We start from the raw sequence: 17,276 nt of genomic DNA, 5'->3' as shown, positions 1-17,276 counted from the left end.
GTTTTACTGCACACGTGTGTTTCTGCCCCAGAGGACACACACACACACTCTCACTCACAGATGGGCACAGGAAACAGTAACATATGCCCACGTATCATCGTACACAAAGCTGGGCTGTGCGCTCAGTACATCACGCATCAAAGAGTTTTTTTTCTTCATTATTCTCCTATACAGAGATTTGAAGAATTGAAACTGTGTTTGTTCGCCTGCTCTGTAATCCCAACAGACCTGCAGCGCTGCACGACATCCTCAGATGTCCTGTCTGTAATCAGTAGATGTTGTGGGGATGGTGATACAACGTGAGGATTAATGGAGAAATCCGTGAAAGAAGTGAGAGGAACAAGGATGAGATAAACAAAATGCAGGTTCAGGCAGAGTGGCGGGTGAAGACGAGCGACGGTAAAAATAAAAATAAAAAAAATAAGTAAAAAAGGAGGCATAATAAATGCCTGATTCACTGAATAATTTAACATGAAAGCAAAGAGATACATAGTATAAGGACATGCTTAGATAAAAAGAATAAATCATTGGGGGAAGGGTGACATTATGAGAAAGACCATGGAGTCTTGCCTTTGAAATTCCTGTTTAGTTGAAAATAGACGACAGGCATGAAGCACGCTCCAGGCATATTTACTTTAAAGCTTGTCAGTTATCCATAAATGATTATTTTTTTCTTGCCACAGTGGGGAATGACTTTGATATGTTAGTTGTTTTTCTTTTTTTCTTTTAATGAGAATAGGAATCCGGTAGGAATTACAATGTTTTAAATAAAGTTCAGTGGAGTTTTGAAGGGATGTGTGGGGGCTGGGCAATAGCACTGTGTACAAAAAGGGGAAAGGGGGGGGGCTCCAGAAAAAGTTTGGAAAAAATCTTTTTTATATGAATAACTGATGACTAGATAAACACGTGGTGCGCTTTAAATATCAACACAATTTCTATAATCCTGAGATTAGGATTAATGGATTTACACATAGAACTTGATGAGAGAAATTCTGTCTTTGCACACACAGAGACAGCCACATTGAAATGTTTTATATTGCAAGCAAAACCCGCACATGTTGTGTGTTTACCAATGCATGTAGTACTGGTGTGTGTACTTTGTTTACATGTGTGTAATATCCACTCCAAGGACTAACACAGTGGTTCTGAATTATTTTCTGTCATGCCCCGCCTTCACGCACAAATTCAAATACTATTTAGAACCTGATAACGTGTATATTTACATCTGTACAAACCACTGTATGAGTTACTGCCCCCTAGTGACTGGAGGCTTGTTATCATTCCTGTATTACAGCAGTGGTACACTTATGTCCAGCGTGCCATATTCCACTGGAAGCCCCTCACGGCCCCTCTGGCACCTCACCATGCCCCACCAGGGGGTCCCGCCCCACTATTTGAGAAGTACTGGACTAACCTAACTCAGTGTTCTATTTGAAAAACCTTTTCTGTAGCGCTCTGTAAAACCATTGTCATATTGACATTAAAATTAATTTGTCTTCCCGCCCCGTCATCTCCCCCCAACCCTTCACAATAGCTCAGGACCCCCTCAGTGGGCCCGCCCCCCCACTTTGCAAACCACTGAATCTCTTCACTCTCTCTCCCTCTATTTCTCTCTCTCTCTCTCTCTCCCCCTCTATTTCTCCCTTGTTCTCTTTATTCTTCTCTCTCTCACCGGATCTGCTTCAGTCTTTGTCAGAGTGTTGGACGGGGCAGACTGAAGCTGATCTCGTACATCATAAACAGCTGGCAGCAGGTACATGATCTCTCTCTCTCTCTTTCTGTTTTTTATTTTTAAATCATTCATCTTTAACACGTTGATTGATTTAATCTTTGAGGGCAAAGTGCCGTCTTTTAGATCAAGCTAATCGCCTGTGTACAGTTTGTTGCCGTTTCCATCGTGCTTCAGGACTAGGTAGGTCGTGTGTTGACTTTTCACACATGACTTCATGATTTTATTTTCCTTTCTTTCTCATTCGTTCTCACTCACTCGTCACCGCGGTATCTCCCACAGCGTGAGCACGTGCATAAGGCTGACAGCAGAGATGACCTGAAGGGTTTTTGGATAAACCTGAGAGTTTGACAGTTGATGTTCAGTCTAATTCAGTGAATTAGAAGAAATGGAAGAACAACGACTCATAGTTTCAGCATCTGTCTGTGACCTTTAACCTTTTAAGAAAATGGTTAAAGGCTCCTTTTTATATTTGACAAATATAAACAGTTAATAAATTGTGCTTTTATAACATACATTTCTAAGCATGGTTCAAATTAAATCAATATAATACATTATTATATTATATTTCGTTGTATTTTAGGGGAAGGGGGTAACTTCTTTATTATTTTTAGTACTTTTTAAAAATAAATTCACATTTTTAAACATTATAAATCCATTGAGGATTTATTTATTTGTCTATTCAAATTAAGGTTTCTTGATCTGAAATTAACTTGACATGATCACAGGATCATTACTTCATCTTTGACTTTTGAGAAGTTGACCTTCCCCCTTCAGGGGTCGCCTTCTGCAGTAATCTACATAACGATTTGCTTCCATTTTAACACAGGATACTGTTCCTCCTGTTTGGGAATGGGATTTTGGGTGAATGTTGGATTTAAATTGGAAATGTACTATAGCTCTAGAAAAACTGAACTGAACTCTGTAAATTAGTATTTTAAAATATACGTGTCATCAGTGACCATGAGGACATCTTAAAAAAACAGCAGGAAATGCAACGAAATTTTAAAAGTTTCATCACTGGTGTATGGTGTTGAAGCAGATTCTAAAGGAGGTTCTAAGAACACTTACTGCATGTACAGACTGCTGTATCTCTTTTGACATGTTCTTTAGTTTTACCCTGAATGGAAGCAGTTGAGTTGGAAGACTAGAAGAAAAATTCTAAAACAAGTCACATCAAATAAGCAGACAACAAGAAACAACTGTAATAACACATAAGTATATATGAGTAACACACATGAGTAACAGGCCAGATTACCACTGAGATTAATATGAAGTGAAGCTGCACCGCATTTTAAACCCAAAGTATATTATTCCCTTTTACACAACCAGTTACATCATCTAACAATCTCACAGTTCACACTCTCCAGATCACGCATGTCAGTCTTTTTTTTTTTTTTGTTGCTGCAGAGCTACTGTGTACCAAAAGGAACGCTACCCCCTGCTGGAAGTCTACAAGTTAAATTATTTTTTTTATTTTAATTTTAATAGTGTGCAAAAGCAGGCCGTGCTCGCATTACGCCATAACGCATGAATATAAAGAAGGGATCGGCTTCGCACTCACTCTCATCCCCCGGTTCTCTTCCCTCCGGAAAACCCATTAGAGACAGTTTTTAATTAAATATACATATTTAGAGGAAGATGTAGAGGGCGGCGTTCATAAATTATGCTGCCGTGTCTTTAAGATCGCAGACTTGAAGCTTTCTGAATGTAGAAGAAACACACAGGCACTTTAGTCTCAGAGGGTGGGATGAGACAGATGTTCACGACTGGTGTTACATAATGAAACTGATCCTCTTACTGATCTGTGGGATTTAAAAGTCGAGGGGCCGGTATTGTTGGGGTGGAAACGTTGTTGGCGGTATTTGCTCCAAAGAGATTTAAATCAATCACTTTTGGAACATTTTATTTGCATTTCTGGGGATTGTTTCCGCCCGGACCGTCACCCAGTACAACCTAAGAGAGTTTATTTACGAGGGGTTACTCAGAAAGTAAAAATAAATAAAAAATAAAAAATAAAAAAATGTGTATGATTTTAACAACATTTTGGGACATATCTCCCAAGTTTTATCATCATATCTTTGTCAAGTGTTGAGCTGTGTTATTTGATCAGGTTTTTCAATCCTAAAAAATAAACAGTGGAAAGAGCAGATTATTTTGAATGGAAATCTTGAAGGTTTTAGTCTCGTTCCACCAGATTGTTTTTTTTCTTTTTCAATTTGTCTTAAAACTAGTATGTTTTTTTTACATTCAAACTTTATTTTTGCAACTTCCTTTGGGGACTTACTCTTCCAGTTGATCAGTTCCTTAAATATAGATTGTTCTTGTTTGAAAATAGAGAATCATATTCTTCTAAAAGTGCTCTCACATATTTAACATTTTATCTGGTTGTTTTCAGTTAATTCTAGTGAATCAACATCTAATCCACGTCTTTCAATCTGTTCTCTTCCCTTTCCCTCTAACAGCATTTCCCAGCTGTCTGTGGGGCCTTCATGGATTCTCCATACAATGGCAACATGTCCCTGCAGACGTCTTCCTCAAACCTCAACGCCGGCTATTCTCGACCGTCAGACACCGAGGACGATGGGAAAGTGTCCAGCGACACCATTTGGCTGTGGATTGCTGTGCTGGCAACTATCGGCAACATAGTGGTGGTGGCTGTGGTCTGTGCCTGTGCCTTCTGACACGACCGGAGTAAACAAAAAAAAATCACTGCCGGGAAGCTTGTATATCCTGGGATACGACAATGTAAAATGGCTTTATTTTAAACTCAGGACGATGGGATTTTAAAGAGTGAGGTTTTATGTGAGGAAGTGTTTGTCTGGAACTATGGACAGAACTACATTCCATTCAAGTTTAAAAAAAAAATCTCCAACCAAACACCTGAAATCTGTTGTATTTAAGTTCACCTTTTTAATAATATTTAAACCGCACGCAGACGGTTAATGATGTGTATATATATTCCTCTCTGTTGTGTGATTAACTAGACAAACCAGCAGGTTTCTTACCAGCACATATATTTCTAACCTGTATTCCAGTGTTGTAAAGAACACTTGTTGTAAACAATGTCAATAAAATGTTGTCCCTCCATCTATATCATTGTTTTCTTGTGTTAAGATGGTTGCATTTACAACTTATTTACATTACAATACATTTAGCAGACACTTTTATCCAAAGTGACCTACAATTTGAGTCAGTCAATCCACAATCAAGCTACAGTTAACATACAAAATAAAAAAATATAAATAGTAATATACGATGGCGGTTCTCAAACTATGGTATGCATATAACAGGCAGCCCCTGGCCGCATTAGTGATAGATAACTGATTGTAATGTACGGTAGCCTATAAATTCTATTTTATTTATTTCTTTATTTTTTGCTATTCGCCTGTGCCACACCACAGCAACATTCCTGGGCAGGTGCCCATGTGGTCGATTTAAGAAACTGCACTTGACTATGACCCTGGATTTGTTTAAAATAAACTCACCACACCTCACCACAAAATGATCGAAGGATGAACTAATTGAAAGTTATAACATATCGTGGTAACGATTGCTTTTAAAATAACGTATAAAAGTACTTAATAATACACAATTCCTGCCGTACAAATTATTTAGAAAAACCTTCAAAATGAATGACGCCAAAATGTTTCTTTAATTTCGCCCTGTTTCTTCTGCTTGACAGTACCATGTTTTGCCATTGGTCAGTTGGTCGTGCCAGATCAGCCGGTGTTATATAAAGCCTTACAATCACACACACACACGCACACACACACACGCACTCAGTGCCGTGGGTTTAGCTGAGGTCAGATTCAGAACAAGGATTAGACGGGATCACAGTTCGATCTGTTGTCACAATCGGACGATATAGAAACCTTTAACTTTAAAAAAAAAAATTCTTGTTCCAAAAATCTGGCTGAATGCACAATAAATAATTAACATAAATAAATAAACGAACATATAATTGGGTTAAATTCCTCGCAACAATCAATGACAAATAAAATGAAGACAACAATTCCGTCCAACAAATCCACCGTCCATTTTTATATCATTGCCATATTGTTGCTCTGAAGTTGATGAACACGTGGGCATTTACACAGACTGTGTGAACAATCTTTTCCCTTCACCAAACCTTCCCCAGAGCCTGAAACACAATCGCTCGCCAAGCTTTTTTTTTTGTTTTTTTTTTAGACAGCATCAGAGCAGCCTCACTGAGCACAGAGTGGCAAGACAGTCTACACCTGACAAACTGACACAATTGTCAACTGGGCTGTGAAGGACTGTAGACTGTGATAAACATAGTTGAGGACAAGGCCTTCAACAAAGCACAATGTGTTCCAAAAGCCACAAACTGACTGAAATCCAACAACTCCAACAACAACATTTCAATGATTCCATCATTTGGAATAGTCACAAAATAAAAACTGCAGAAAAAAAAAATCCAGATTAATCATGTTTAAGCACAATTAATCACAAAAAATGACTACAATTAAAAAAAAAAAGCAGAAAATTAATCAAATTACTCAGTGCAGGCCATCTGCAGAAAATGTTCCACAAAATGGTGGTTCCATTGTGTACCAGTTAACACACCTGCCCTCCAAGCAGAGAGCAGAGTCCTACGTTCGATTCGCAGAGGAACCACATACATGGCGCCACCAAGAGGGAGCCTGTTGCATCACATCTGCAGTCAACAAGATTTTCCTCAGTGTGGTATCAAAAAAGTTCAAAAAATTTAAAAAATAATAATTAGCAGCCTGAGATGTAACATATTACAGTCTTATCCTTCATCAAACTAACTATTTTCCTCAAACCGGTTGGTTGACATTTTTCAATCTAATGCTACCATGTGAAATCATGCGTTTTTAAAAACTCATCACCCAACCTGCTGCACATGTCTGACTTTTCTGTACACGTGTTTGCACATCAACCCCACCATCTCCCAGTAAAAGGTCAAGGTTTTGAAGACCTTCCCGTCAACTCTCTACAGAACGGTGAGCCGAGGCACACGGCCCGCTCACCCAGCCCAGACTTCCTGTTTGGGTTTTCACTATTTCTGCCTCCTCTCATGGTGTCCCACAGGGGAAGCGTGTCCCTGACAATGAGAGCACATCCCATCACTGAGGCAGACGCTGACTCCAGCTTCAGCCGGGGGAGACAACAGAGCCTAAATGAGCTGAAGGGGGGAGGTGAGTCACCTGAGATGATGAACAGAAAAGAATTCTGTGTGTGTCATCTAAGTCAAAGGTGACTTTGTAGATCAGTGGTTCCCAACCATTTTTGGCTCGTGACCCCATTTTCACATCACAAATTTCTGGCAATCATAGATCTTTTTTCTTTCTTTCTAGAATTTGTTTTTAATCATGTTGCAAATACAGAGTCGTCACACTGGTGCACAAAGTGACATTTTATTTTCCCTGATCACGTGCAATTAGGAGAACTTGTCATGTGATGGCAGCTTTCAATCAAAACACACCACCTCAAAATATTTATATATAAACTGCATTGTATTTGAACTTGTAAGTGAAAGAATGCAGTTGTTAGGATAATAATAGTTGAAAATATATTTTTTAGTAATTTTTTTAATTACTACAAATTTCAGGTGACCACATTTGATTCCAGGTGACCCCACATGGGGTTGTAACCCCAAGGTTGAAAAGCACTGTTGCAATGCAAAGGGAAATAAGGACAAAAAGAGAGTGCAGAAAATATAAGCAGCTGTAACTGATAACTGAAAGTCTTTTACTTTATTCTCACTAAAAAAAAAAGACAGTTGTAATTTGAAACATATAACTGCAATCTCTTACCAAAATGAAACGGTTTAGATCAACACTCAGTTCAATAGTTACTGTGACCTGAAACAAAGGTTGAGAAATGTAGATGTCCTGTCACTAAGGTCATTAGAGTGGAGACACTGCTATCAGAAACGTTTGTTTTAAGAACATTTCCTAGGAAAACTAAAACACACAGTCCTTAACAAAACACCTCCTGTTTAAATAAAATCCCTCACACATTCAAATTAGTAATACAAATTACTTAAATAAGACCTGCCTTAAAAGAAACAAGATACTATAATAAAAAATAACAAAGATAAGCTCATATTATAAAATAAAAGCCTGGTTCAAGGAAGATTTTTTATTTATTTTTCAATCTATGTCAGAGGTCAGGGTAGTTGCCGTTGGCTCAGAGCATGTTAGGGACAAAGGACTGATAAACAAAACCCCTTCATGATAAAATCATAAAATAATAACAATGACTCAGGGCAGCTTGACTACAAATCTGTGAGACAAAAAAAAAAGAAAAAAATATTTTCTAGGAAAAAGTTGATGGACAAAAGCCTTGAATATAAGATATTAACTGAAAACAAGCACAGCCCAACACTACGGTGCATATACAAGACTTTAAATTTGTAACAAAATAAACTGTAAATTATGTTAAGGCCTCAGAGTAATTTTAAGGCAGCTCACAGCCTTTCGGACTAATTACAGTGGAACCTCGGTTGTCAAACTTAATTAGTTCCTGAAGGCCGTCCTTGAACCAAAAACTTGGTGAAACAATTTTCTCCATAGGAATCAATGTAAAATGGATTAATCTGTTCTTGGACCCTGGATGATTGCTTATTCAAATTTTTCCAACTGTATTTTGTGTACAGGTTCATACACGAAACCAATGAAAATAATTTGATCTAACAAACAAGATAAACACAACTGAATAACGAATACAGCTATAAATAGGAAAAGCAAATCCATTCATCCTTACTGATACTAAGGAGTCGTGATTGCACAAATTCTTCGCTTTCTCACAAATTATTGTCTCTAAAATACTACCGCCAACCAACTGCTTTTCTTTGATCCAAATCAATAGCAACTTTTCCACTTCTTCTAATGTCTGAGATCTTTGTTTGGTGATCACAGTCACTCCTTTGACAACCTTAGCTTCTTTTATTTCTTCCTTGTTCTTAATGATGGCACAAATCGACGACTTTGCTAAGCCATACTGTAAAGCCAGATCTGAAACACGAGCTCCATTCTGATGCTTTCATATAATCTTTATTAACTTCTGTTGTTGTTCTCACTATTTTTCCCATAAATAAATAAATAAAAAAATTGAACAAATAAAGAAATACCAGTAAATCCAGACAACAGTTCTTGGCGTGTATATGCCAAGCGCAGACTGACGCCACACACTCGACAATGGGGGCAATTTTTGGTTAAAGATTTTGTTTGTGAACCGAATTGTTTCGAAAAGTTCAACAACAGAGGTTCCACTGTATAACGATCCAAATCGAGATGGATCAAACTAATCAAACCTAGTCTAGTCTAGTGTAATGTAATGTAATGCATCCAAAAATAGTTACATCGAGGGCAACTGGACGGAGTAGGATTCTTGAAGACGTTACACCTCTCGTCCAAGAGGCTTCTTCAGTTCTGACTGACTACTGGGAAGTTCTGGTATTTGGCCTCAAAGAGGCTTCTTATGCAGGGTATGCAGCCTCTTTGAGAGGTGAAACGTCTTCAAGAAACCTACTCCGTCCAGTAGGTTTTGCTCTTGTTCTGTCCATGATGACCTGGATGACTGGGAACCTACACAGACATGTAATGTAATGTAATCTAATTTAGGGATGTCTGATATTAACTTTTTTTTTTTTTTTCTGAGGTAGTGGTGGCCTGGTGGTTATGGAATTTAAGTAGGAGAAATTGACATTGAAGATGAAGATGTTACACAATTATGCTAATTTTGGGGAAATATTCGGTAATAACCGGTTGGCCAATATTATCGGACATTAATAATCTAATCTAATCTAATCTAATCTAACCTTCTATACGGTGTCATATACTGTATGGTGTTACATTAAACGTTAAAATGAAATAAAAACTAACTGGTTAAACACATTCCATCAAAAAAGTAAAGATGCTTTAAGAATCTTTACGATTGCGTGTCAGCGAGTTCGTTCTCCTAACGTTATCATTCACACATCTCAAGACTATAGTTTCAGATGACCAGCGCATAAGACAGTGATTTTGGTTAAACGTCCTGGAGACGAATCAATGTCAACAACGGTCAGTGACGACCTTCTCTGACTTCACTTTCATTTTCAGCCAAGGTCAGTTTTAAACTGCTGCAGCTGCCTTCATACTGTGCAAAAAAAAAAAGAATTTATGATGATGTTTGCTCAGTTTAATTGAAAGTCTTCCTCAGTCAGAACCAAAGCTCCTGCATAATCACCAGGGAGCACCGAGGGTTTAGGAGAACGCAGAAATGGCATCATGTGACATTTGATGACGGTGCAAAAACGTCCGATTCCTAAAGCATACACTTAGTTATTCTGAAGCTTACATTTTTGCTCAGGTTTCTCTAAACTCTGATTGATCATTTGACTTTGAAAACCTGGGCATTAAGGGGGCAAAACACAAACCAAAAGCAGACACACACACATACACACACCCAGACAGAGCATAGTGTTTTCATTAAGAACTACAGCAGTCCTGCAAATGCCTATATATGGTGAAAGAGTAGAACAATGATGTCATCTATTATTTCTCTCCCATTCTAAGTTTTCCTTGGCAATCTCTCACCAAACATCACCTTGGCAGGTCAATGTCACTTCAGCAAATCAGTGAGAAGACAAAGAACTCCCACTCACTAAATCCCAGAAACACAGAGGCCAGATTGAAAAGTCAAATTGAGCTTAACGAACATAAGAATAGAGTGATTTTGTTTTTTTTATGTGTATCACTTCCACAGTATGTTGGCTTTGAAAACAAACAAAGTAAAAATATCTCTTGTCTGCACAGTCCATATAAGGGAGGTGTGTGTGTGTGTGTGTGTGTGTGTGTTTAACGGTGAGATTAACACTAAAAGCTCTTCATTTACTTTGTAGAACAATAAAAGAATAAAGGTACACTGCTGAGCCTAAGATCCTCAGTGTTCGGTCGCTGGGATCGCACATGTGAATGTTTGTCTTTCCCAGTTAAGAATGACTCAGTGGTAGTGATGTTGCAGGTCAGCACTTTTAACTTTACGAGCTGAGTTTAAACACTGTCTGACTCAGCAGAACGATGTCGTAACACTATACAGGTCTCACAGCCTGAACAATATGGTTTTCTACAGTAAAAAGAAAAAAAAAAAAGATTCTGGCAATTCACCCATATGTGACCCAGTAAAATATTTGTTAAAAAATATATTAAAAATGTCTTTAACAGCCATTGAAATTAAATAATTTAGTCAGAACATGTGTCATTTGCAGTCTTAAGGCTAACTAACTGACTGACACAATTGTCACAACTTGAGCAATACATAAATATATAATTCATCACAAGTTATCATGATTAATCCACAGCTACTGAGGTTAATATCGGTTTGTTAGCCTTAGCTTTGACACATGTTTTTAAGCTTAACTGTGACAATTAGCATGGAAGAGAGATTGACAGCTGGACCATGCCCTAGACAAGGAGTCACCAACTACTGTAAATTTGTTGGAGGGCGAGAGTTTTTCTGGACAGACACCTTGGACACTCAAATAAAAAAAAAACCCAAAAAAACCCTAAAAGAAAATCACTTTTTTGTCTTAAAGCATGGTAAATGATTTTCAATTTGGCTTTAAGAGTGGGGATGACACATTATTTTCTCTTCTCCAGTCATGGACCGGATTACACGATTCAGTGGGATGGATTTGGCCCGCAGGCCACCAGTTGATAATCACTGCAATAGACCCTAAATTAATCCCTGTTTTGACCTATTTTTCAAATTTTTCTTTACCTATTGAAAAGGACCTCACTATGATAAATTGTTTAAGACAAAATGCCATTCTTCAGTTTTCACTTTTCGTTCACATGACATCCACATCCTCCACAATGATGTATGAGTGAATGTGGTATTTGCAGAAGCCAAACTTTCGAATCAAAGGGCGTTAATGCACACGTCTGTTTTCCATTTATTAATTAAACCTATATGGACTGGAATGAGGTTGTGTCGTGTGACGAAGAGGCTGTTTATGTGTTTAGCGCTGCACAGAGCGTCTGGCTAAATATTCTGACTCTGAGGATGAGTGCATGAGTGATGAAGTGTCTGGGAATCAGGACTCGTCCAGATGGGAGTCAAAGTCTGATCCGAAAGGTGACAGGACATTAACAAGAACCAGCTGGAAGCAGTCTCACACACATGCACCCACGCACACACACACAGTGGTTTTTGTGTTTCGAGAGCACCTCTCATCCATCTAACTTTATTCCTAACAGACAATCAAATTGTAAACCTTGAAAAATTCACTGACTTGGTAGAGACCTCTAAAATATCCCTACAAGATTGCAGCTTTTTTTGTCCCTGCTAGTATTACACAGCTAAACTAGGAATACACACACACACACATTTTCTAAGAAAAGGACATATCTTGCAATTTGTGTTGAAAAAAAATTGCGTCTCACCGCCTTCAGCTGCAGCTTATTAGAGTTCATCAGATTATAGTCTTTACAGTTTCCCCTTTTTACTACTATTTTTATTCTGGATTGTCGGAGCAAAACTGTGCTGCAAATGTGTTGAGGGTAAATTGAAATAGTCAGCAAAGAGCCGCACACATCACATAAATATTATTATATTGCTATAAAAAAACACTTTACTTTTGCTCCTAAGCCTTTTCTTGAAAAAGATGGAAAAATAAGATAATTATTTACCTTTAAATGATCACAAAAAAAAAAAAAGCGATGTAACCTGGCTAATTAGGTATAAATGGAACCTCTTCACTAAATCTTTGAGATAATGATGATCTTGAAAGTGAGCTCACTTAACAGCCGACACCCTGATTCTTTCCATGTGTTGTGCACGAGGAAGATAATAAGCTAGTACAAGTTGAAGCGATGTAATTAAACTTTGGCTGGTTCTTCTCTTTAACATATGACTGTGAATGGTGCCTGGAGAATCCATTGGCCTCTTCTTCCAACACACGTCTTGGTTCATGCGACCGCACACACAAACACAAACACACGTGCACGAGCGTGTGCAGTGGTAGTGAGACTCAGCCTGGAAATGGCAGAGACTTGAAGGAGGTCTGAGAATGCTGAAGGTGGAGAGGGAGCCCAGTGGGAGGACAGGGGGTGGGGGAGTTGCAACTTCAGGGCAATATAGACCACATGCTATGGGAAGGAATGCATGTGTCTTTGTAGGACACCGAGAAGGAAAGAAGAGAGAGGCGGAGAAGAGGAAATAAGGAAGGAGGGAGGGAGGGAGTTAAACGGAGGTTGCAGCGTGGCTCTGTGTCTGAATGAAAGAACCTCTCTCTGTCTTGTCTGTCTGTCGCTGTGCTTAAGTACGCAGCAGCAGCAGCAAGTGAGCACATGTCCAGAGCAAACACTCACTTCAAGCTGAAACCGTAAGCCGATGTTTGCCGGCCAGAAGGGAAAAATTTCACACAAGCTACGGCCAAAGGTGCATCTTTCTCTTTCCGTCTTATATGGGTAAAAGAAGCTGGATTTCTTCCGAGAAAGAACATGTGACCACTCTTCCACCAGGACGGCTTTCCCTCCAGAAAATGATTTTGTGAATATCTGAAGACCTTTCAGAATCTGGATTGTGCTCTTGGAGACCTATGGTCAGGAGAATTCATCAGGTTCGGTGTCTCGATCGTCCTGCAGGACTGATGTGTGTGGGTTGTGCTTTTAACCGGCAGAGTCCTGAGAGCTTTGTTGGTCTGTGGACCAATCACAGACAAGTGTGATGCTACATCAGTGTGTTTGATGCAGACACACATTCACACTTGTGCACACAAGGCTGTCTGACACCGCAAGGACCAGACGGTCAGATGAGGACCAGCAAACTGGTACAGCCCTGGAGAGAATTTACCCTCAAGTTTGCTGGATTAGCACTGGTGGAAATGTAACGCATACAGTGTAGTTGTTTTTCTGCCAACACAAATTTCTAAAGCATCGCCTACAAACTGCTCAGACTGAAACGTTTTTTGCATCAACAACAGGGAAAAAAAAAAACCCATCACCACACTATGACTCTGCAGATCTTTCATCCCGTCCCCCAGTGCAAGGTGCAGCACAACCTCGTGCATGTGCTGCTGTTGTTGCTCCTCCAGTCCTGGTGGGGGAACTGTCACCCTCAGTGTTTGGACTACAAGCCCCCGTTCGAACCCCGGCAGCCATTGGCATTTTGCAAAGAGTACTCCAAGTTTGGATGCTGTGATCTGGAGAAGGATGAAGAGATTTCAAAGAGCTTCTACAGCATCATGGAAAACTTTGACCATTCGGGTTACGTCACGTGTGGCAAATACATACGCAGCATCCTGTGTCAGGTGAGAGAAACATTTCAAGCTTTGTGGTGGACATGTCATGTGGCGGTATAATGTTTGTTGTTGTGTCTATCTGTGACTTTTCATTTGTTAAAACCAAATGCATCACTGCAGATAATCAGTGTATCATTTTGCCAGATTACTTCACTTTACTTTTTCTTGCTTTCTCTAAAAACCTAAGAAATCTCCGGTTTACTTCATTAGACTACATGAAGATGCGTAAGCACACTTCTCAGTTCAGTCAACTTAAATCTTCCATGTGATGCTATCTGTACACCAGTGGCTACACAGTTACCCCAGTTGGTACACAGGTACCCCAGTCAGTACACAGGTACCCCAGTCAGTACACAGGTACCCCAGTCAGTACACAGGTACCCCAGGTTAGTACACACTCACTCCAGGCAGTACACAGTTAGCCCACTTCGACCGTACAGAGGGATGGCAACACAAGTTTCCATCTCTCTGTACCGTGTGTTGTGGTTTGTCACCAAGTAAAACAACACACGTTTTATGGTGTAGTTTCATGGGAACGTGAACATCTGTTATTCACCGTCTACCATAGGAGGGAACCACCACTCAGCAGAACCATCACAAGGTTTTCATTAGGCACAGGGGGAAATTTGTGCCTGTGAACTGGAGTAGTCATACCCAACACAAAGACTTAACCTTTTGTAACCTTTTGATTGTGGTTTGGAATTTTAAGAAAACACACCATTTTACTTCAACCGCGGGTAAAAGCTGTTAAAGAAAAAGATACTTTAACAAGAGGAAGACAAACGTGTAATGACACTAAAAAAAAATGAATGAAAATACAACACTGAACTGTTGAGACGTGGCCTCAGGGAAAGTAATTCAACGCTTCATGTGACCGTAAATTGATTTCCTGTGTGACATTTGAAGGTTCTTCTGTTCTGGCTTTTCTTTTAACAAAATCATACGCATTAATGAGTCGTTGGTCGGTGTCTAGTAGTGAACACATCAGATGTCCAGTGAGTATCTCACCTTGTGTCCCATGTTAATTATCATGGACTTTTGTGTTTTGTGTTTTAACTAAAGGTTAAAAAAGTTACTTATTTGAATAATGGACCTGTTTATGGACCTTAGTTTATTACCATAAACCTCTGCGTTGCTCTAAGTGGCCAATAGGAACAGTGAATCTGAGTCTCAGTGACAGCACACAGACAGTCAGTAGCTAAATGTGAAGTGAGGTTGTATCTTAGTAAACGCTCTGGGGCACTTTTTATTTCTATCTTAGTATCCCCAGGTTAAAGCCCACTTGCTGAGTTTATCATGTGTCCTGAAAAGACACAATGTGCAGACTGGGAGTGAAACAAAGAGGCTGATGAGTCAGTACTGTCTGCTTGGTATCGCTTTGTTACTGATACTAGCACTGACTCAAGGTTAAAAAAAAAAAAACCCTGCTGTTAAAAAAGTTTTAACGGCAGTTTTAAAACCTCACAATGAGTAAAAACGGTGACAAATCCTCCGACTTCCCAAAATATGGGTTTGTTTCATTGTGGTAATTATATCCTGCTGTGGTTTCACCCTCTCAGAGCAGAGCAGGGGCGAAGGCTGTGTCGTGAGCATAATGACAGTGCTGCAGAGCACGTAGGACTTCGGTGGTTAGGTGTAGTTTGACTGAAATGCAAGCCTGAGCTCGGCAACACATTGTAAAATAATCCTTACCTCCAAAAAAAAAAAAAAAAAAAAAGTTTCTTTCTAATAACTTATCAGACCATTGTTTAAAAAAGGGGAAACATCCAAATTTAAAGCAGCAGTGGTCAGTAATATGTAAGAGAATATGTGATATATGTATTAAAGCCTGTTGTTAAACTGAAGAAAAAAGAGTTTTTTTGCATGACTGATGTAGAAGGGGGGGTCAAGTTACACCAATTCAAGGGCACCTATCTGGGATAATCCCCCAATACTGAGGCCCTCTGTTCCAGTTGCCCCGCAGGAGCTTCCTCATAACACTGACACAGCATGAGAGGGAAACAGCCAGTGGGGCAAACAGGCCAAAAAAAAGTTTTGTCCATTTGAGTGTGTCTAAAAGTGTCTCCGGACAGACAGAGGGCGATTGTCACGATCAGTTAGCTTCACTGACCAAACAAACAACCTTTTCCTGCTCTGACCAGGATGCAAGACGTATCAAGTTCCACCAGGAGATGAACAAAGCAGAAGTAAAGAAAGAAAGAAATAGAAGCATCAGTGAAATGTATTAATTTGAGCAGAAGAAATAAACCAGAGTTTAGCAAGAATTATAAGAATAAATACATCGGCAGCAGGTCTGTTATTGGACTGTCATAGCTATTAAACATAGCGGGGAACAAAATTTGTGTCTACGGTTGGGTTGCAAACCCCAATTGACGCCACTTTAAGTCATTCGGGGAGAGCTCAAATTGACCGTTTCCCTTTTGATGCAATTTAAATAAGTAGTGTCAGTGTCAGCGAGGCTCTTTTCAGGCTGTTTACACTCTCGTTATAAAAAGTCAGCCTCCGCCGATGGCTGCAGAATGATGCAGATGTTCAAGTTTACCAGCAGAAGTGGAATGCACCGGCACCACAACATACACGCAGCATCCAACAAGCTGCCGTCTGGGCTTCTTTAACTGTCAGCTGCAGTAGAAAGAGCCTGGAAATGACTCGAGCCATGCAGTCAGACACACAGTCAGACCGGGTTGTGGAGCAAGGCTGGCTCATCTCATTCTCTTCCCTGGTTTCTATTTTTCCCCCACCTTTGTTTCATGTGAGGTCCAGTCAGGGTTCAGGTTCAAACTATAAGGAGTCTTCTGTTTCTCTCTTTCCATCTTTGTTCTAATAAAACATGGCCATGTGTGTGTGGAAAATACTGTAAATACCAAACAGAGAGACTGTTAAAAGCTTTTTTCCTCCCTTTATAGTTGAGAGTCTGCCTCTCCTCTGAGATGGACAGCATAAACACCAAATTACGCAGAGCGACGTGGCTACATTGTTAGGGAACTGTCAAACTGTTAGTAATGATCCCACCCTGAGATAGTTGGATCCAAAATGAGAATAACTGCTGGGTTTCCAGATTTGGGAGATCTCTTTTTTATGCTACCCTTATTTGCTGCTTTGTCAGTAAAATAAACTGAATACCTAAAAGGAAATATGTGTTTTTGCTTAGCATCTGACACACAGATCCAGTACTAGCATTGTCAGCATTAGAAGTCGAACCTCATTGGTATAAAAGCATTACAAACTTTACATGTTTTTCTGTTTACTGTGACTCATTCAATTCTT

At 39.4% G+C, this 17,276-nt stretch overlaps 2 protein-coding genes and 1 long non-coding RNA gene across 10 annotated transcripts in view; 2 read left to right on the top strand and 1 right to left on the bottom strand.

Annotated features, from left to right (window-relative positions):
- Positions 1-17,276, bottom strand: part of yif1b (Yip1 interacting factor homolog B (S. cerevisiae)) — a 63,081-nt gene that overhangs the window by 13,155 nt on the left and 32,650 nt on the right. The window lies entirely within an intron of this gene.
- On the top strand, positions 1,276-5,490 carry LOC112486989 (uncharacterized). The gene is made up of 2 exons (XR_003049646.1): positions 1,276-1,753; positions 4,195-5,490. It is a non-coding gene; the product is annotated as an uncharacterized LOC112486989 (long non-coding RNA).
- LOC103378515 (HHIP-like protein 1) overlaps positions 11,635-17,276 on the top strand; it is a 19,537-nt gene continuing 13,895 nt past the window's right edge. For all 3 annotated transcript variants that reach the window (XR_003049645.1, XM_025055361.1, XM_008309769.3), the window contains exon 1: positions 11,635-14,018. Coding sequence is in view for 2 of the 3 variants with exons in the window: in XM_025055361.1 (XP_024911129.1) it covers positions 13,719-14,018 (300 nt within the window). In the remaining variant the exon portion in view is untranslated. The remainder of the gene's footprint in view (positions 14,019-17,276) is intronic.

This window comes from Cynoglossus semilaevis, chromosome 4 (assembly GCF_000523025.1).
Source record: "Cynoglossus semilaevis isolate Cse_v1.0 chromosome 4, Cse_v1.0, whole genome shotgun sequence".
Lineage (NCBI taxonomy): Eukaryota > Metazoa > Chordata > Actinopteri > Pleuronectiformes > Cynoglossidae > Cynoglossus > Cynoglossus semilaevis.
Note: the sequence above shows the minus strand (reverse complement) of the source record. Positions and strands in the feature narration are given on the sequence as shown.